General features: G+C 25.4%; 1 protein-coding gene across 3 annotated transcripts in view; it reads left to right on the top strand.

Moving 5' to 3' along the window:
- LOC122499860 overlaps positions 1–22,471 on the top strand; it is a 256,174-nt gene that overhangs the window by 22,515 nt on the left and 211,188 nt on the right. For all 3 annotated transcript variants that reach the window (XM_043608397.1, XM_043608396.1, XM_043608398.1), the window contains exon 2: positions 7,947–8,051. In XM_043608397.1, the coding sequence (XP_043464332.1) occupies positions 7,947–7,975 (29 nt within the window). In that variant the 3' untranslated portion in view covers positions 7,976–8,051. The remainder of the gene's footprint in view (positions 1–7,946; positions 8,052–22,471) is intronic.

The following is a 22,471-nucleotide window of genomic DNA, read 5'->3' on the forward strand; positions in this document are numbered from 1 at the left end:
TTCTAATCCTCACAGAAGGGGTTTACGGTGAGAAACAGATGGCTTTGCCTTGCCGTCTTCAATCAGCTAATCCCCCTCTTCCCAGTCGACATTCACTGCCAGGGATCCTTAAATAATGCCCACAAATACTCATTTCTTTAATGGAAATACGACAATCATTATTATTCCGCTATTCCTCGATGAAATACATTTTTTTCTTATTTTTCCCCTGGCAAGTTATTATTCTCCGCAAAGGTTATGACAGAAAAATTTAATTTCTTCTTTTCCTGATTCTTGAATTGGAATTTACACGCAATTTTCTTTCGGGCTTTACAATAAATAATGTAATTACCAGTAAAATTGTTTACTCAGTGTAGAAAAAAACAAAACTTAACTTGCAACTAGTCAGTAAGTTCACTGTTTGTGAGTGAGTTTTATCGCCATCTGGACGGACAGTTTTAGAGAATTATTGGCGCGAAATTCAAATTGAATTTAAATAAAAGTAACAAAATTAATAACTCTAAATCGAATATATTTCCGAAAATTCAAATATCTACAAATAGTGTACTGGAAAAAAATTATTTCATTTAAATAACCGATTGCCTATTATCAATTAAATATTTAATTGAATTTAATTTGAATTAATAAAAATGTTAAATTTTTCTATTTCTAACAATAATTTATTTTAAAATAACTTAATTCTTAAAGAACTATGTCATTAAATTTTTCCATTATAAATTTTTTAATGAACAATTTTACTTAAATATTTCAAAAATTAATTGAATTTTAAAAGAATTTCAAAACGTTTCAATTTCAAATTTTATAAAATTTTTAATTTTCAATGAATCTAATTAGAAATTCTAAAGAACACAGATTTTTTAAAAATCTTAATAATTGAAATTCTTCTGAAATTAGTAAAATTTTTTCATACATTTTAAATTAATTATTAAAAATAATGAATTTATAGAAGAATTTCTTGTTAAAAACACTAAAAAAATTGAATTTTGAAGATTATACAAATAATTGCAGACATTCAATTATTTTTAAATGCAGGTAATAATAAAATTTTTCGCAAAAATTCAATTATGTTCAAAAATTTTTTTAAATTTTCTTAAAAATTCAATTATTTTCAAAAATTTTCCTCAATTCAATAATTTTTAATATTTACTATTTTAAAAAAATTTTACAAAAGAATTCAATTATTACTTTTAGAAATAATAAAACTCATCGCATAATTTCAATTATTTTCGATACAATTTTAATTGAATTCCTCGAGCAATGTCATTATTCTTAAAAATTTTATTGAAATTCGTCGAAAGAATTCAATTATTTAAAAATTTGTTGACAAAATTCTTCATGAAAATTCAATTTTAATAAACATTTAATTATGCATTAAATTGTCTATTTTTTTATTTAAATAATTGAATTCTCGTAAAATTTTCTACTAAAATTTCATTAATTTCAATCAAATTCTTTTTAACAATTCAATTTATTTTCAAAATAATTCTAATAAAATTCTTCGTAGAAATTTCATTAATTTCTATAATTTATAAAAATTCAATTATTATTTTCAATATCTACTGTTTCAGTAAAATTTCACAAAAGAATTCAATTAGGTATTTAAAAAGAAATATTATTCAAAAATTCGTCTGAAGAATTCAATTTATTATTTTCAAAAGTAATAAAATTCTTCGCAAAAATTTAATTATGGTAAAAAATTTGAAAAAATTATCGTCAAAATTTCAATCATCTTTATAAATATTAAAATTTTTCTCCAAAATTCAATTATTTTCAAAAATTTTAATGAAATTCTTTTTAAAAAATTTCAATTTTTTTTAAAATTCTCGTCCATTCAATGATTTTCAATATCTACTATTTTAATAAAATTTTCCAAAAGAAATGAATTATATAAAAATTTTTTTGATATAATTCTAAGCAAACCTTTTATTATTTCTATAGGAAATAACAAATATTTCACAGCAATTGAATTATTTACAAATTTCTTATAAATTTCTTTGCAATAATACCATTATTTTCAGAAATATTCAATTTATTTTCACTGAGATTCAATTATTTTTATAAATATTAAAGAACTTTTTCAAAAATTATTAAAAATAATAAATTTATGGAAGATGTTTAGTTAAAAACACGAAAAAAAAATTCAATTTTGTAAGTTACAAATTATTGGAAAAATTCAATTATTTTCAAGAGTAATAATATTCTTCGCAAAAATTAAATATTGTTCAAAATTTGTAAATAGTAAAATCCTTTGCAAAAATTCAATTATAGATTTTCAAACAATTTTACGAAAGTATTCAATTTTTTTCTTAATTCGTTATAAAATCTTTCAAAATAATTCAATTATTTTCTAAAATTTTAAGAAAATTCAATTTCAGTTATTAACAAACACGATTATTTTAAAAACTTGAAAGAAATTGTTCATAAAATTCAATTATTTTAAAAATTTTTAATTAAAATCATTAAACTAAGTTTATTAATTTCAAAAAAATCAAAGAAATTCTTCATAAAGAATTTAATTAGAATTTAAAAAAATTTTAACAAAATTCTTCGCGAGCATTCAATTATTTTGCTGAATAATAAAATTCTTTTAAGGATTTATATTATTATGAAATTTTTTGATAAAATTCTTAGCAACAATTTGATAATTTTCAATGCATTAATTGTAAAAAGAAAAATTGTTAAAAAAGTTAAGAAACAAAAAAGCAAAGAACAATTAACTTCAAACTACGAACTGATTACCAGAATACAACATATTATTAATATAGGTTTTCTGTTAATCATTTTCAACAAATTCACTTTCATAAATTTAAAAGAAATATCATGAAGAGTTACAGTTAGAATTATTGTAAATAATTGAATTTTTGTATTTAAATTTTAAATAATTGAATTCACGAACAACTGTCGGAAAATTATTCAAAATAATTGATTTAGAGAAGAAGTTCAGTTCAAATTTCAAAAAAGTATTTAAATTTTCTTAAAGAAAAAAATAGTTATAATTTTTAGATCCCAGAAATACTTAAATTTCAGAAGGATTGAAATTGGAATTTATTTTTTTCATGAAAAATCCATAATGTAGTTTCTTTTTTTGAATGAAAGTGACTAATATTTTTGGATCATATTTGAAAAGAAGCAAAGGATTATCCCACTTGAGATAGAATACCCTAAATGTAAAATCGAAATACTTGTAAAGTTACAACAGACGTATACAAAAATAAGATCCTAATTACAAAAAGTGCTAGGGAAAAAAAATTAAAGAAAGTGCCAAATTAAGTCCCCGCATTACATCTTAATTTTGAGGCGAGAATTTTGAACGTGAAGAGAAATAAACTAGGGACATTAATCTTTCATGAATGAGCCATTAGGGGAAGTAATATAAGGGTCAAAAAGAAGTTGTTTCTGCGGCAATTTATTTAGCCCCAGGAGGAGAATCAGGAAGGAGACTTTTTTCTTGAGGATGATTAGAAGAATGACAGTAGTCGTCGTAGCCTCTGGGAATTTCTTTTTCGCCCTATTTGCGGAACCATCTGGCGAAACTTTTACTGATGCACACGTTTCAACTAATACTCTTAGTGTTGGCCTTTCTCGAGCGCGTTTACACACCCCTATCAGCGCATATGTTTAGCAGATACAGCGATGATGCCCCCACAATAAATATGGGGGTTTCCCCAGTCTTTCCCCAACACACATTATTGAACCAAATGCTATTCCTGCAATGTCCCAAAAATACTGAAGCTCCTCTGATGCACACGTGTCGTGTTTTAGAAACAGCCTGGGGGTCCCCTATACCTAATCGTCTTTTGGGTCAATTATATACCTAAGGAATTTTCAGGTTTAATGACTATTCATACCTGCCTGCTTGCTTACTTGCTCACTGCAATTTGGCATTCTTTAAAGACTATAACCAAACACGTGTATACTTTGGCGGGGGATTAGAAGATTACAACAATGGGGGGATTATTCCTGCAAATTGTCAAAACATTTCAATTTTTCCTCCCAGCAAAATTATGATGCTTACGTTTGTAATATTGTTTGGAAGATTGCAATCGGAACAACATGTTTTGCAATGTCTGGAATTTACGGATGGCAATTACCGTAGAGTAAATAGAAATAAAAATATGGGCGGGCAGACGAAATTCTAGTGGGAAAGCATGAATTTAAACATTTAAAAGTGCAATTATTCTCTTGGTCAAAACTTTAATGTGGAAAGACCACAAATTTAATGTCTGTAAAATTTTTCCTATTATCCTTGTAACAGGCCTAGCCTTAAATTTTCTTTTGCACTCCGACCGTTCGCATTGATTTCTAAATTTAATTATTCTGAACTTTAATAATTTTGTTGAATAAATATTTGTTCTTCTATATCAAATTGCAAGTACAGAAAAAAATTGTCCCACTTAAGAAAAAAATGCCCCATTTCTAAAGCTCCATTTCACATGTTCTGACAATCCAAATGATTACAAATTCGATTGAAAAATCGAATTCCAATAGTTGGCATTGATTTGATGAAAAAAAATAAGTGCGGTAAAAAATGAATGTCTCGTAATCGATTTCGATCGGGCGATACGCCAAACGTGGCATTTTGGCGAATAATAAAATTTATTAGCACGTCTGATTTTTTGGTGTGTATGCGAGTGTGTGTGTGTATGTGGCAGGTGTAGTTGCCGTTGGTTCGCTGACAAATCGCGACACGTTAGTGCAGTGCCAAAAAGTTCTCTTTGCCAAAGTCTGGATCTGGATGACTCGACCGATGTTGGGAACAGATGCGCCTTCAACGTTTCTTCGTCTCTCTTTCCTATATCTTCTCCTCTAACTGTTCGCGAACTTCCTATCCTTTCTGATTAATGACGCACTCGGCAGTCTGGTCGAAATATCTCGTCGCCCCCTTTCGCAAACGAATACAAACGATCGTCGAATCGTTGCACTCATTTGTCTAACGAACTTGCCGAAAATGCTTCTTTATTTTCTTATATATATTCTCTCTTACACTAGTTAACCTGCTGAGTCTTCTTCTTCTTCTTCTTCTTCGAAATTTAGCGAAACGAACATCCTGGGTGTTCTGAACTAGTTTCCTGTTTGGCGATTTTTTTCTGAATTTTTGTCTTTGATTTAGAAACTTTTTTCTATTTCACATACATTTTTCAAATTCTATAAGTAAAAATATATTATTTATCCTATTTCCTACATTAAAAACTAAATTATTTTATCATTTATCATAAAATTTTCCAAATCGATAAAATTTACATTTTTCATAATATATTTTGATAAATATTACATCGTAAAAAAATTAAAATGTGATTTTACATAAAAACGCATGGTGGCCACCTTAGGGACAGGACGACATTTTTTTATAGTTATCAAAACATTGTATAAAACTACATTTATATTTAACAAAATTTTTAATTCAAACCTTTTTGAAATTAAACATCTTATAAAAAATTGTTATAAAACATGACCGACTGATAAAATCATTATTTTATATTATAAGACTATTGTTACTGTAACTTATTCAAAATTACTTTCATCATTTCAATTCAATTATTGTTTTCCAAAATATTTAACTAAAATTCTTCTTTAAATTAATTGTTATTAATTATTATTATTAATCATTTTTGAAACATTTCTTCCAACATTTTCAAATACTTTTGTTTACAATTTAATTTTACGAAATTTCATCGATTATTCGGAAATTCTTCAATCAAATATTAGAAAATAAAAACTTCAAATAACTTCAAAAAAATTCAATTCAACTTTTTCAAAAAAATTAAATCGACACAACTTTCAGTTAAAAGTATGAAAAATTCAAAGATCAAAATTCAATTATCTACAATTTTAACTGAAATTCATATTTCAATCAATTATAATTAGAAAATTCTACGACAATTCAATTATTTAAATAGAAAAATTAGTAATTTATTGAATAATTGAATGTTTCTTAAAATTCAATTCCCATAAAGAATCGTTATCAACAAATTTTCAAATAATTCAATTCTATCAACGAATTTTAATAAAATTTTTAAGAACAATTACATTTTTCGAGAAATTCGATTAAAATTGCATTAAAAATTATTAAAATTCAGAATTGAATTTTATTATTTAAATATTTGAAAATAATTGAATTCCTGTAAAAAAAATTTAATATTTTTATAATTGAATGTCTGTGTGGCATTTTATTATTTATGAAAATAATTGAATTCTTGCGAACGATTTTATTAGAATTTTTTTAAATAATTAAATTTCCAAGCAAAAATTTATTAATTTTAAAAATAATTGAATTTTTATGATGAATATTGTTATTTATGAAAATAATTGAATTTTGCAAAGAATTTTATTAAAATGCCTCAAAATAATTAAATTTTAGGGAATAATTTTGTTATTTATCGACAGAATTGAATTCTTTCGAAGAATTGTTTATGTAAATAATTTAATTCTTGATAAGAATTTTATTAAAATCTCATAGAGTAATTGAATTATTTCAAAAAAATGTAATTAAAAATTAAAATTGTATTTAAAATAATTGATTTTTTTCAGTCAATTTTATTAAAATATTTGGATATAATGGAATTCCTGTGAAAAATTCTAATATTTTTGTAAATAATTGGATTCTTCAAAAAAAAAAAAAAAATGTAAAAAAACATTTTTTTAAATAATTGATTTTTTCGAGAAATAGAAATTAAATTTTTAAGAATAATTACACTTTTTGATCAATTCCTGTACAATCGTATTAAAAATAATTGAAATCCTGTGATGAATTATATTATTTATGAAAAAAATTGAATAGTTGTTAAAAATTTTATTAAAATTTTTAAAAATAATTGAATTCCAGAGAAGAGTGTTATTATTTATGAAAATAATTGAATTATTGCGAATAATAAAAATTTTATTAAAATGTTTAAAAAGAATTGAATTTCAGTGAAAAATTTTGTTATTTTTAAAATAATTGAATCCCTAAGAAGAATTTTATTTCTTTTGAACAATATTTAATTTTTGCGAAGAATATTATTACTCTTAAAAATAATTGAATTTTTCCAATAATTTGTAACTTTTACAAAATTGAATTTTTTTTCGTGATTTTAACAAAACATCTTCCATAAATTTATTATTTTTAATAATTTTTGAAAAAGTTCTTTAATATTTATAAAAATAATTGAATCTCTCTGAAAATAAATTGAATATTTTTGAAAATAATGGAATTATTGCAAAGAAATTTATAAAAAATTTGTAAATAATTGAATTGCTGTGAAATATTTGTTATTTTTAAAAATAATAAAAGGTTTGCTTTGAATTTTATTAAGAAATTTTTAAAATAATTCATTTCTTTTGGAAAATTTTATAAAAGTAGTAGATATTGAAAATCATTGAATCGAGGAGAATTTTTGAAAAAAAATTGAATTTGTTAAAAATAATTTCATTAAAATTTTTGAAAATTATTGAATTTTGGAGAAAAATTTTAATATTTATAAAGATAATTGAAATTTTGACGATAGTTTTTTCAAACTTTTGACCATAATTAAATTTTTGCGAAGAATTTGATTACTTTTTAAAATAATTGAATTTCTTTGATGAATTTTAAAAAAATTTTTACGAATAATTTTTCGACATTTTTCGAGAAATTCCATTAAAATTGTATTAAAAGTAATTGAAATTCTGCGATGAGTTATATTATTTATGAAAATAATTGTAAATCTATAAAGTTTTTTGATTATTTATGAAAATAATTGAATTATTGCGAAGAAAAATTGTGAAGGCAACTTTTAAAATTAAATTAAGAAAATTGGATGAAAGAAAAATTAGATTTCAAGAATAAGCACAATAATTTTCAAGGATTCCAATCATAATTTCCTGACTTTTCTAGGTTTTTTCTCTGGCTCTCTATTCTAAATAATTTTCTTACTATAATAAAAATACTTGTACATTATCAAATAATAAACATTCTTTATTTGTTTCAGGCAAAAAAGAATCATTGTTGAGGCGATAATTTTTGGTTCCAATATAAAAATGCCAGAGTACAGCAGTTGGGGAATGATCAAAGCAGTATAAGAAATCATCGTCCGGTGAGTCGATTTTCGATATATATGTTTTTCCCCCCATATAATTTATTATCAAACAAAAAATTTTCCTATTTTATCTTCGATTATTTATTTTTTTCTTTTTGCTAACTTGCTATACTTTTCTTGAATTTTTATTACCACATTTTTGTGATATTACTTTTTGGAGGATGAGTACGGGGGAAACGTTCAAAGTTGGCGGGGATAATAAACCTCGTTAATATGATCTTCAAGAGCTCTTTGATAATTTACGACTGAGGCAATATAATGTCCGATCTGACCATGCCGAGCGGCTTTTACAGGCAATTATCTTCCCTTTGCTTTATTGTCTCAACCGGGAGGCATCGGGGTGTCTTTTATTTTTCTTCTCCTTCTTGTAATTCAGGTACTCCGCGGAACATCTGGACGACAGTCTTCTTCTTCTGTTTTTCTCCTTGTGCCTTTGCGTAAAGTTTAGATTGAAAGAGATAGGCGGCGGGACAAATGATACTTTATCGGCCTTTGTGTTTTCAGAAAGAGGACAGATGCGTTTGTTTTTGATTGAGTAAAAAAGGGAAAGTTTGGTTTTAACTCCTAATGTGACTCTATAAAAATCACACGTTGTTGCGGAGTTGAAGCTAATTCTTTAAATTTTAATCCTACCGAGAAAAAATGCTATCGAATCAATGACGATATTTGTTTGTCGCAATAAACGGTATATTCAATATCTTTCGAATACAAATACTGTTGGTTTAATAACATGTGCTATTGATTGCACTAGATTTTAAAAAATGATGGAATTAATACCGCTTGTGAGAGAGAAAATTTTGAAGAGTTAAATTTTTTTACTACGAGAATAAATTCGGATTATGGAGTTAGGTTGGAAGTTAGGATAACAGAGAGTCGGATAATCGAACAGTTGATACTATGATGCGATTGATTGTAATTTTGATTTTTGGGTTTTTATCGTAGAATTTTTGACGCATACGAAGTAATAGAAGCAGTGTTTGTTTCCTTATCGGGGGTGGAACAATGTTTCGCCGTTGCGTCAGTTGCTATCGGCAATTGCAGCTTACTATCTCTAAATATTTGATGGGCGAATCATGCGACGAGGGTCACATCTGCGTCTATGTCAGCTTCAATTATTAAGCACCATATGCCTCCACGTTTCGAATTTTGAACACGTCTCTAAGTGTCAGGTATCATCAAATATAATAAAAGGTTCCTGCATGAGAATCATCTATTACTGCAAATGAAAATTCTTATTTTTCGATTTAATGTTTACTGACGGCCAACTCAGTGTAGTTATGACTATATAACTTTCATATTGTAACGGATTTACAATTTGTAACTTAATTGCAATTTGTAACTGATTTACAGTTTCTAATTGAATTACGATTTGTGATTAATAACCTACAAGTTGTAACTACATGAGAAATTGTACCTAAATTATAAGTTGTAACTAATTTACAAGTCGGAACTAACTTACAAGTTGGAACTAACTTACAAGTTGGAACTAAATTACAAGTTGGGATTGATTTACTATTCATTATTACTTTACAAGTTGCAACTAATTTGCAAGTTGTAACCAACTTATAATTTGTAACTAAAAAGTTGTAACGGATTTAAAATTTGTCACCAAAGTTTCAGTTAACGTTCAAGTTGTAACTAACTAATAAGTACCAAATATCTGAAAAGTTGTAACCAACTTATAAAAACCAAAAATTAATTGACGACTAAAATTTTAAGTTTAGCCGCATAATCTAATTGCAGGACTTTTAGCTCTAATAAAATAAAGTGAGGCATTAAATTGCAGAGGAAAACTTTTCCATAATGTGGTACTTTTGATCGACTCTGACATTATTGATCAGAAGCATTTTAAATTTGATAACAATTGATTTTTGTTACGACACAGGTTTCGCCCTTTTTAGTTGCATTTTAGTATTATCCGCATACAGTGTGCATTAGAGGCGGCCAAATGGCACTCGATATATGAAATACAAATCCCCCATTCGGCTCTCGCGTCACGGCTGTTGGGACTTGACTTATTAAAGGAGATTACCCTTGTAAAACAGTTGGTCGCGGATTTTCATCCCTTCCACAATTTGAAACGTTCGCCACGACGCCAGATGGGTAACAATGGATTAGAAAGATCAACAACAGTCGCTTTTATTTATTCCTATAAGTAATAATGTTTCTTGATTGTCAATTCTATCTCCACCACATGTACCACTGTAAAACCATCAACGAATCGATCTTAAATGCCAATTAGTAAAAATAACTAAAAAATTTTGTCAATTATCAAACTTTCTAACTTTAGCATCGAATTTCTCTTCTTTATGCAGTAGGGTGAAAAAAATTCCCATTCTTTGAATAATTTTCATTATGGTAGAGAAATTTTAATGATATATTAATTCTGGTTGGTTTTAAATGACAAGATTCTTTGGTTACAAGGGATTAATAATTCCTCTGTAAAATATCATCCTCTTATCGGGGACTTGTTTCAATTTCTGATTTTGTTGTATCATGATAGCGTATCGTGGCGTATCGCATATATATATATATATATATACGAAAAAGGGATCCATGTACCCTTATATGTGCATGTAATTGAAACAGCACGTGTCTCCTGACACACAGAGGGCGAACTAATGGCACCATTGCTTTATCAACCCACTATCTGCGATGGGGGGTTGCGTTGCGAAGGTAAAGAGAAACAATAAATTGAACACATGGTCGAAATATTTTCCATCTCACATCCAGAGAAATGTTTCGTATTTAATCGTATTTCGTATTTATAAAACCAAATACAATTTATTTCAGTCGAATAAAAATGTAAAGATTGTAAATTTTAATTTTATAGTTGAAAACAACTAATTTTGTAGTTTTTGGTTTGGTTTTTTAATAAATGATAAACATTCTTCTTTTTTAAATAAATATTTAATCATTATTTTTCCGTAGGAATTAAAATTCTCCAAACTATTCAAATTCAAACCTTTTTGAAATTCAAAAATTTATAAGAATATTATTACAAAATATTATTACAAATATTATTATGTATGTTTTGTTATAATTTAAATTACCATGAAATTTTTCAAAAAAAATTTAATTATTTACATAAATCCTAATAAAATCCTTCGCAAGAATTCAATTATTTTTAAAAGTAGTAAATTTTCTCAAAAAAATTCAATTATTTGAAAAATTTTTAATAAAATTCGTTGCAATAATTCAATTATTTTCATAAATAATAAATCGATTATTAGATAGTTTATTTTTTAATAAATTTTTATTAGAAAATTCTAGAAGAATTCAATTATTTAAATTAAAGAATAAATAATTTATTGAATAATTGTATGTTTGGTAAAATTGCATTCTCATAAAGAATTTTATTAAGAAATTTTTAAATAATTGAATTCTATCAACGAATTTTAATAAAATTTTTAAAAATAATTACATTTTTCGAGGAATTGATTAAAATATTTGTATCAAAAATTAATTAAAATCCTGCGATGAGTTTTATTATTTATGAAAATAATTAAAAATGTTATTAAAATTTTTCTAAAATAATTGAATTCCAGAGAATAATGTTATTATTTATGAAAATAATTAAATTATTTCATAAAGAAATTTATTCAAGTTTTTAAAAATAATTGAATTTTAAAGAAGAATTTTCTTATTTATAACAATAATTGAAATTTTGACCAGAATTTTTAAACAAATTTTAAAAATAATTGAAGATTGAAGAATTTTAATATTTATAAAAATAATTGAAATTTTAACAAGAATTTTTTTTTAATTGTTGAACATAACTGAATTTCTGCGAAGAATTTCATTACTTTTGAAAATAATTTAATTCTTCCAACGAATTTTATTCAAGTTTATAAAAATAATTGAATTTCGGTGGAGAATTTTACTATTTCTAAAAATAATTGAATTTTTGAAAAAAACTTTGTGAAATTTTTTTTAAATAATTGAATTCTTGCGACCAATTTTATAAAATTCTTTTTAAATAATTGATATTTTTCGAAAAATTGTATGAAATTTTGTTAATTAAATAATTAAACTCATGTGAAAATTGTATTATTTATGAAAATAATTGAATTATTTCAAAGAAATTTATTCAAATTTTTTAAAAGTAATTGAATTTTGAAGAAGAATTTTCTTATTTATATCAGTAATTGAAATTTTGACGAGAATAAAAAAGAAAGTTTTTTAAAATAATTGAATATTAAAGAATTTTATTATTTATAAAGATAATAGAAATTTTGACAAGAATTTTTTTTAAATTTTTTAACATAATTGAATTTCTGCGAAGAGTTTTATTAAAGTTTTTAAAAATAATTGAATTTCGAAGGAAGAATTGTATTATTTATAAAGATAATTGAAATGACCAGAACTATTTTAAATTTTTGAATATAATTGTATTTCTGCGAAAAATTTTATTACTTTTGAAAATAATTGAATTTCTGGAATTATTTGTAACTTTTCCAAAATCCAATTTTTTTTTAGTATTTTTAACTAAAATTCTTCTATCAATCTGGTATTTATGAAAATTTTAAAAATTATTCATTAAATAATTTATAAGTCATCATTTTATGACAGTTCTTGCGTAAAATTAAGTTATTTAAAAAGAAATTATTGTCTGAAATAGAAAAAATTCAAGATTTTGTATCAAAATTCGTGGTAATTTCATAGTTTACGAGGCAAACAAAAAAAAAACATCAAAATTTAGAGTTTTCTCATGAATTTTAAAAATTCAATTTTTTCCAGTACTTTTACTAAAAATCCCTGAGTTTTCCCTGACTTATTTTACTTTCCCTGACTTCCCTGACCTGTGGCAACCCTGAACTACTAATTCTGTGATTATAAGCCAAAAACAATAGATTTCAAATAAAATTACCTTAAATTGATTTTTGCAACTATTTTTTTAATTTTTCAGTGAATTTTTGAATGGGGCCACCTTGGGGACACTTTTTTTTTTAAAGCGAAATTTCAGCTGTTTTTCCAAAGTCGCCTAAGTTTTATTTTCCTTAGTAAAATAAAAAAAAATTTTTGATAAAAATAACTTGAGTTATGGAAAAATATTATATTGAAATGAATTTTATTCATTTCGTTTCGCTATATTTATTGTTTACATCTCTCTGTCTCTCTCTTTTTTAATATTTTGTCGCAATTAAATGACAAGCGTGAAAATATGAAACGTGACAATTGTTTACTATCCGTGATGTGTATTCGCTTTTCCATCTTGTATCTAATTCTCGAAAATCTGGTATAGAATAACAGCGTGGGAATATTGGGTTTCCCCCGATTAAATCTGTAACGTGCGATACGCTCGGCGGCTTCGTATATATATATGTTTCAAACGACCAGCCTCCAGGTCCATCAAACCATCTATCCAACTCTCAGACCATAATTATAGTCTGCAGAATTCTCTCGACGAGACTAGCAGCAGAATATTCCGTATCTAATGCACTCTCTCTCTCTCACTCTGTGTGTCAGTTATCCCACTATCTGAGCAGATCTCTCTAACACTTTATTGTAATCAATAGTCTTGCCAAATCTAACACGTCAGGCGTATTGTGTTTAATTAAATGGACCAGAAATTATAGCACCTTTAATGATAGATGGAAAAAATTATCTCTTATTCTGTGTGTGCTTTTAATTAATTTGGAAAATTTGGAAAACTTTTTCATATTATTTAGTTTAACAAAAGCAGTGGTTTAGCTAAAATGTAAATAAAATTTATTCAAAATTTTTGAAAATAATTTAATTGCAGAGAAGAATTGTGTTATTAATAAAGATCCTAATTGAAATTTTAACGAGAATGTTTATTAATAATTTTTTTCGTTTTTAAAAACGCAGACTTTAGTTTCATAATAAGACTCAAAATTGTTACTAAAATTAATCCCTGGGGCAGATAACGATTCCAAAAAAAGCAAATTTTGAAATCAGCCAAACGAAATAGAACCAACACGATAAAAACTTCCGCAACAGATTTCATATCTCAAAACAAGCTTTTGAAATAAGGAAAATTTTCAGAAATGTTATTCTTTCTCATTTTTTGCTGCATCTGTACTTTTTTTTGAAAAGGGCCACAAGTGTGCTCGAAATGTGGCAAGTTTCTCAAACTTCTGAAACAAGATACACTTCCCTGTTGTGTAGGCGTGGTGGCGTTAAATCGTCACTAAATTCAAGAGACTCTAAACTTTTCGGCGAGGAATAAAAGAACCACATATGCGTTGGTGCGGGTGGTCAGTGGGGGAGAAACTTTTGGAAGAATTACAACACACCATCTTGTACTTTGTGATAATTGTCCATATGTTTTTGCAGAAAGAGAGAAGAGTGGGGATGAGGACGAACACGTGTTAAGTGTGTTCCTTTTCAAAAATTTTCAGGAAACAAAAACACAAGAAGAAGAAGTTCAATAAGGGTGGAGAATTTCTGATTCTCTAAAATTTACAGGATATCGTTGCTGTTTGTGTCCACATGTTCTTCTCAAAATGACACATCACATACATCTGGGGGATTTCTAACTATAAATTCATGTTTGGGTTTATATTTTTCGGACTTGAAGAAAAAAACAAATAGTGACAAGAAAAAAAAAACAATACGTGTTTTGACCCGATCCACGGGAGATGTGGTCCATAAACTACGCAGAAGTGTTACATAATGAAGGGGGGGGGGCGATTTTTCCAAAACAGATTTTGGAAAAGTTTACCCCCCACTTCGTCTTTTTTCAATCAAATTACGGACTTTATGGGACCCTTTTTTCAAAAAAACTGACTTTTACGGACTTCAACCAAATTTACGGACCTAGTTCGTGCCCTGAAAATATATGAAGCTGAAATCTGCAACGTTTTTAAAAACGAAAAATCAAAAAAGAATTAATTTTTAAACTAAATTCATCTTCACCAGGGTTGCCACGCTTTTGTTCATTTCAAATTCCCTGACTTTTCCAGGTTTTTAATTCATTAAATCTTTTTAAAATTAAACATCTTATAAAAAATTGTTATAAAACATGAAAATATCGATAACACCATGTGATCAATATCTTCATATTTTATAATAATTAAAAATGACCGACTGATATAAAATCATTATTTTATATTATAACAATATTGTTACTCTAACTTATTCAAAATTACTTTCATCATTTTCATTCAATTAGGGGAGAGTGGGGCAAAATGGGGTACCTTTTTGAAATTGGCTGTTTACAGAGAACCAAACGAATAAATCGATTCAGCTAAACTTCAGAATTCTTCTTTGTACACTTAGCTTTGAGGAAATTATGATAATAGCGGAGAAAAAAATTTTTGAAAGAACTTATATCGTATTTTCTGAGAAAGTGCTAAAATCCCATTTTGCCCCACCCGTGGGGCAAAATGGGGTGTCATCAAATAACTATACAAAACATGGAATATTTTTTTCAAAATTTATTAAATTCTTGTTGTATGAGATTATAAATACAAACAAAAAGTAGGATTCTTTATTACTATGAAAAAACAAGTAATATTTATTGGAATTTAACAAAAAAACATCTATATTGCAAAATATCGATATATCGACAATGAAACATCGATGGTATAAATTTCCAAACAAAAATATCAATTCTTTTGCAGGAAACCTTTAAATATGCATAATATAAATAGTTTTAATGAAACGGCGTAGCTTCCGGCATGCCCCACACTTAGGTACCCCATTCTGCCCCACACTGCATATTAAAACAAAATGCAATGTTTACAAGTTATTGTAAACAATTAAACAATCTATTCTATTGGAAATTACTCTAGAATAAGTACTGAAAAAGATACCACACTTGCCAAATTAAATGCATTATCCCAAAAAGTTTGGTAAGCACTTTAATTTTGAAAAAAATTCATATTTTTTTTGCTTAAAACTTAAAAGTTGTATAACTTTCAAAAAAAAATTTTCTTTGGAGTGTCTTCATAATTAATAACAGTTTCTTATCAACATGAATGATATATGTCGAGGATAAAAAAATTAAAAGTACCTATCATGGAAAAACAGAGGTACCCCATTTGACCCGCCTACCCCATTTTGCCCCACTCTCCCCTATTGTTTTCCAAAATTTTCAACTGAAATTCTTCTTTAAATTAATTATTAGGTACCTATTAATAATTTTTAAAACATTTCTTTCAACATTTTCAAATCCTTTTGTTTACAATTCAATTTTACGAAATTTCATCGATTATTCGCAAATTTTTCAATCAAATATTAGAAAATAAAAACTTCAAATAACTTCAAAAAAATTCAATTCAACTTTTTCAAAAAAATTAAATCTACACAACTTTCAGTTAAAAGTATGAAAAATCCAAACATTCAAAGATCGAAATTCAATTATCTACAATTTTAACTGAAATTCATATTTGAATCAATTATAATTAGAAAATTCTACGACAATTCAATTATTTAAATACAAAAATATAAGTAATATATTGAATAATTGAATGTTTGTTAAAATTCAATTCCTATAAAGAATCGTTATCAACAAATTCTCAAATAATTCAATTCTATCAACGAATTTTAATAAAATTTTTAAGAATAATTACATTTTCCGAGAAATTCGATTAAAATTGTATTAAAAATAATTTAATTCTTACGAAGAATGTTATTATTTGTGAAAATAGTTGAATTACTGTAAAAAAATTTAACATTTTTGTAAATAATTGAATGTCTGTGTGGCATTTTATTATTTATAAAAATAATGGAATTCTTGACAACGATATTATTAGAATTTTTTAAAATAATTAAATTTCCAAGCAAAAATTTATTACTTTTCAAAATAATTAAATTTTTATGATGAATATTGTTATTTATGAAAATAATTGAATTTTGCAAAGAATTTTATTAAAATGCCTCAAAACAATTGAATTTTAGGGAATAATTTTGTTACTTATCGACAGAATTGAATTCTTTCGAAGAATTATTTATGTAAATAATTGAATTCTTCAGAGAAATATTTTATTAAAATCTCAAAGAATAATTTAATTATTTATTTCAAAAAAATTTAATTAAAAATTAAAATTGTATTAAAAATAATTGATTTCTTTCGGTCAATTGTATTAAAATATTTGGATATAACTGAATTTTTGTATAAAAATTCTAATATTTTTGTAAATTATTGGATTTTTGCAAAAAAATTTTTAAAAAAACATTTTTTTAAATAATTGATTTTTTTGAGGAATTGAAATTAAATTTTTAAGAATAATTACATTTTTTGATCAATTCCTGTAAAATCGTATTAAAAATAATTGAAATCCTGCGATGAATTTTATTATTTATAAAAATAATTGAATAGTTGTTAAGAATTTTATTAAAATTTTCAAAAATAATTGAATTCCAGAGAAGAATGTTATTATTTATAAAAATAATTGAACTATTGCGAAAAATTTTATTAAAATGTTTAAAAAGAATTGAATTTCAGTGAGAAATTGTTATTTTGAAAATAATTGAATCCCTAAGAAGAATTTTATTTCTTTTGAACAATATTTAATTTTTGCGAAGAATATTTTTTCTCTTGAAAATAATTATATTTTTGGAATAATTTGTAACTTTTACAAAATTGAATTTTTTTCGTGTTTTTAACTGAACATCTTCCATAAATTTATTATTTTTAATAATTTTTGAAAAAGTTCTTTAATATTTATAAAAATAATTGAATCTCTGTGAAAATGAATTGAATATTTTTGAAAATAATGGAATTATTGCAAAGAAATTTATAAAAAATTTGTAAATAATTGAATTGCTGTGAAATATTTGTTATTTTTAAAAATAATAAAAGGTTTGCTTAGAATTTTATCAAAAAATTTTTTAAATAATTCATTTCATTTGGAAAATTTTATTAAAATAGAAGATATTGAAGAACATTGAATGGAGGAGAATTTTTGAAAAAAAATTGAATTTGTTAAAAAGAATTTCATTAAAATTTTTGAAAATAATTGAATTTTGGAGAAGAATTTTAATATTTACAGAGATAATTGAAATTTTGACGATAATTTTTTCAAACTTTTGACCATAATTAAATTTTTGCGAAGAATTTTATTACTTTTGAAAATAATTGAATTCTTCAGACGAATTTTTGAATAATATTTCTTTTTAAATACCAAATTGAATTCTTTTGTGGAATTTTATTGAAACAGTAGATATTGAAAATAATTGAATTTTTATAAATTATAGAAATTAATGAAATTCCTACGAAGAATTTTATTAAAATTATTTTGAAAATAAATTGAATTGTTAAAAAGAATTTGATGAAAATTTTTAAAAATAATTTAATTCTTTCAAAAAATTTAATTAAAAATGTATTGACATTAATACTTAAATTCTAATAAATAAATTATAGGAAGGCTTTTTAAAAAAATTGAATTTCTTTGATGAATTTCAATAAAATTTTGTCGAATATTTACATTTTTCGAGAAATTCCATTGAAATTGTATTAAAAATAATTGAAATTCTGCGATGAGTTATATTATTTATGAAAATAATTGTAAATCTATAAAGTTTTTGATTATTTATGAAAATAATGGAATCTCTGTAAAAAACATTTGATTATTTATGAAAATAATTGAATTATTGATATGAAAAATTGTGAAGGCAACTCTTTGAAAATTGAATTAAAGAAAATTAGATTTCAAGAATAAGTACAATGACTTTAGAAAACAATAATTGTCCAGGATTCCAATCAAAATTCCCTGACTTTTCCAGGTTTTTTCAAGGTTCATAAAATTCCCTGACATTTCCAGGTTTTTCATGTTCCGTGGCAACCCTGATTTTCTGATTTCCCTGACCTGTGTCAATCCTGAATGTTTAATTCAATCATATTTTTTTGGTTGGCTACTTATATTTATGGATTAAAAATTTTTTCCTCTGCGTAATTGAATGAATTTTAATGATTACGTTACAATTTACAATGAACCAAATTTTTATTTGAATCAAAACTGTTCAATCGAGACAAAGTAAAATAGGTTAATTTACAACACTTTTGGTTAAGTGAAATATACATTTCTCCCCGAGTGAATTCGCCGAATTGGTACATAAAGAATAGACAACAAAAAAATAAAGGAATGAGAATGATTTAGATGCGCTACTGCCTATCGTTGAATTCCTGATGCAACAATATAATAAAAGGAGAGGAGAGAGAAAAACCGTCGAATAGAAGGAAATAGGTTGTAAATTGTTTGAAAATACGACGGTAGTAACTTGCAAAATTATTGGCCGCACAGTAGGAACGTGTAAAATGCATCGATGATATCTCGGACAAATAACGGCATCCTGTTGGAACTTGCGTCACGTATGCGAAGAGTACAAAATGCGCTTTTCTCTCTCTCTCTCGCTCCTTCATGTTTATATGTATGGTGTACATACAGGGCCGTAGCAAAATTCTGGTGCAATGTTGTTCGGGCCGCGGGAATCCGGCCGCGTTAGTATTCAAAGTGATTTGTCAGTCGTGCGGTGCGTACCGTAAACAAAGAGAATGTCATAGGGTTCTGTTGACAATGACGACCATCGTCAATGGAAGTCTCTGACATACGTGATTGCAAACAACCGCCGCGGCACCCAGCCGAATTCACCTCTTCATGTTAGGCTCCCATGTGTGTGTGGGTGTGTGTGTCCTTCCCGATATAACAAAACCATAATCGATTTATCGACTTTGCACAGCGTTAATTAACGCGTACACCTACTGCCGCTGACATCTCAATCGTTTTCGAATTGTTGACCCTCTGTTTAAAATTCCAACTTTGCTTTTGAGAACTCTTGGAATATTGATGATTTTCTTTCCATGCGGAAATTTTACCCGAGAACCTTGTTTTCTGGGTTCTCGAAAAAAGGGAATGTGAAAAAATAGTTCTAATCATACAAAAAAAAAAATAAAAAATAGTCCTACTGATGTCCGCAAGATTCGTCAGGATTGATTTTTTCCCCTGATTTCCAGAAAAAATTTTCACTTTTTCCCTGACCCTAAAGAATATTCTGCGATTCACTCTAAAAACGATTAGATACTCAAAAAAAATGTTCTAAATAAAAATTTCTAAACAACATTACGAAAATCCAAGAATAAAACAAAAACATCCTTCGGACAAGATTTAAATTTCAAGAAAAACAAAACAAAAATCACTGTCAGAATGAGAACATAAAACTGACAAATAGATGTCGAAATTTTCTCTTCGGATGTCTGAGAATGAAATTGGATCGTGACTAATATGCCAATCGCTTGAAATGTTTGCGAGTGAAAAAAACAGGTGCGACATGTCAATCAAATTGCGAGTGGTTGGTTTTAAAATTCGTGCAGCAAAACGATTTTGGCTCGATCTTTTTTTTTTTTTTTTTTTTTTGTTTTCTTGTAAGAAAAAAACAAGCAGTCTCCATCTAACGTGATTCCATTTTCGGGAAGCATTAAATCCTTCCATCTGTCGCAATATAACCGCCTCCAGACGATGGAGACCAACAAAACTAAAAACCCGATAACGAGAGGAAGAGAATAATTATCTAAGTCCACAAGATATCAAGTGACCTGCGTGTTTCACGCGTGCGCCTATATTTCGCCTCCTCAAAATTTATGATCCAAACGACCTTAATTGGCCTACCACTTCCTGTCACAGATTACTGGAAAACTTCCTGTTTTATATACGTGTCGACTCGAAAACGAAATTTACACACATAATTTGCAAAATGATTCAAAAATTGTTGCTATAATTAATCCCAGAAGGGACGACCAATTACAGAAAGGAAAATGATATTTATTTATTTTTTCATAACTATAAAACATGAAGATATCGATAACTCCGAGTCTTCGACTCGGAGTTATTTATATCTTCATGTTTTATAGTTATGAAAAAATAAATAAACAATAAAAATTTCACAGAAATTCAATTCTTTAATTTTTTTTATAAATTTCTTGGTAATAACTCCATTACATTGACAAGTAATAAATAGCAAAAATCTTGATAAATAACAAAATTCTTCAGAAAAATTCAATTATTATTATCATATAAAATAAACTTCTTCGCAGGAATTCAATTATTACAAATTCTTTTTTGTTTATAAAATTCTTCGCAGAAATTCAATTATTATCAAAAATAAAAAAATTGTAACATTATTCAATTTTTTTCAAACACTTCATAAAATTCTTCGCAGAAATTCAATTATTTTCTAAACTTTTCATAATATCCTTCGCATTTATTCAATTATTATTGAAAAATGTAATACAATTCTTGACAAGAATTCAATTATCATTATAAATAACAAAATTTTTTCAAAAATTCAATTATTTTCCAAAATAACCAAACTTTTAGTAGGAATTCAATTATTTTCAAAAATTGTAATACAATTTTTGTTTATTGATGAATTTTAATGAAATTGTATTAAAAATAATTGAAATTCTTCGTTGAGTTTTATTATTTATGAAAATAATTGAATTCCTAAGAAGAAATTTATTATTTTTTAACATACTTAAATTTTAGCGAAGAATTTTTTCACTGTTGAAAATAATTGAATTTCTGCAATAATTTTGTTACTTCTTCAAAATTAAATTGTTTTCAGTGTTTTTCACTAAAATTTTTCTATAAATCCATTATTTTTAATAATTTTTGAAAAAGCTATTTGGAAATTTTCAAATTAATTTCTGTTTAACTTAAATTTCTTTTTAAATCAATTTTTATTAGAAAATTCTACTAGAATTCAATTATTGAAATACAAAAAAATAATTTATTGAATATTTTAATATTTCTTAAAATTGAATTCTCATAAAGAATTTTATCAAGAAATTTTTAAATAATTGAATTCTTTTGACAAATTTTAATAATATATATGAGTATAATTACATTTTTCGAGAAATTCGATTAAAATTTTATTAAAAATAATTGAAATTCAGCAATAAGTTTTACTATTTGTGAAAATAATTGAATCCCTAAGACTTTAAATAATATAAAAAAAGATTCAGTTACACTTTTTTAAAATAATTAATTTCAAAATTCAATTATTTTTTAAAATTGAAGCTTTATTGCTTTTAATATTCAGTTATTATCTCAAATTTGAACTGAAATTCATTTTTAAATCAATTTTTATTAGAAAATTCTACTAAAATTCAATTATTTAAATACAAATAAAATGCAAATAAATAATTTATTGAATAATTGAATGTTTCTTAAAATTCAATTCTCATAAAGAATTTCATCAACAAATTTTTTAATAATTGAATTCTTTCTATGATTTTTAATAAAATTTTTAAGAATAATTACATTTTCCGAAAAATTCGATTAAAATTGTATTAAAAATAATTGAAATTCTCCAATTTTTATTATTTATGAAAATAATTGAATTTCTATAGAAATTCTATAGAAATTTCTATAAAATTCTTCTTATATAAGAAGAATTTTATTATTTTTAAACATACTTAAATTTATTGAATTTCTGCAATAACTTATTAT

This window comes from Leptopilina heterotoma, unplaced genomic scaffold (genome assembly GCF_015476425.1).
Source record: "Leptopilina heterotoma isolate Lh14 unplaced genomic scaffold, ASM1547642v1 Lhet_177, whole genome shotgun sequence".
Taxonomy (NCBI): Eukaryota; Metazoa; Arthropoda; class Insecta; order Hymenoptera; family Figitidae; genus Leptopilina; species Leptopilina heterotoma.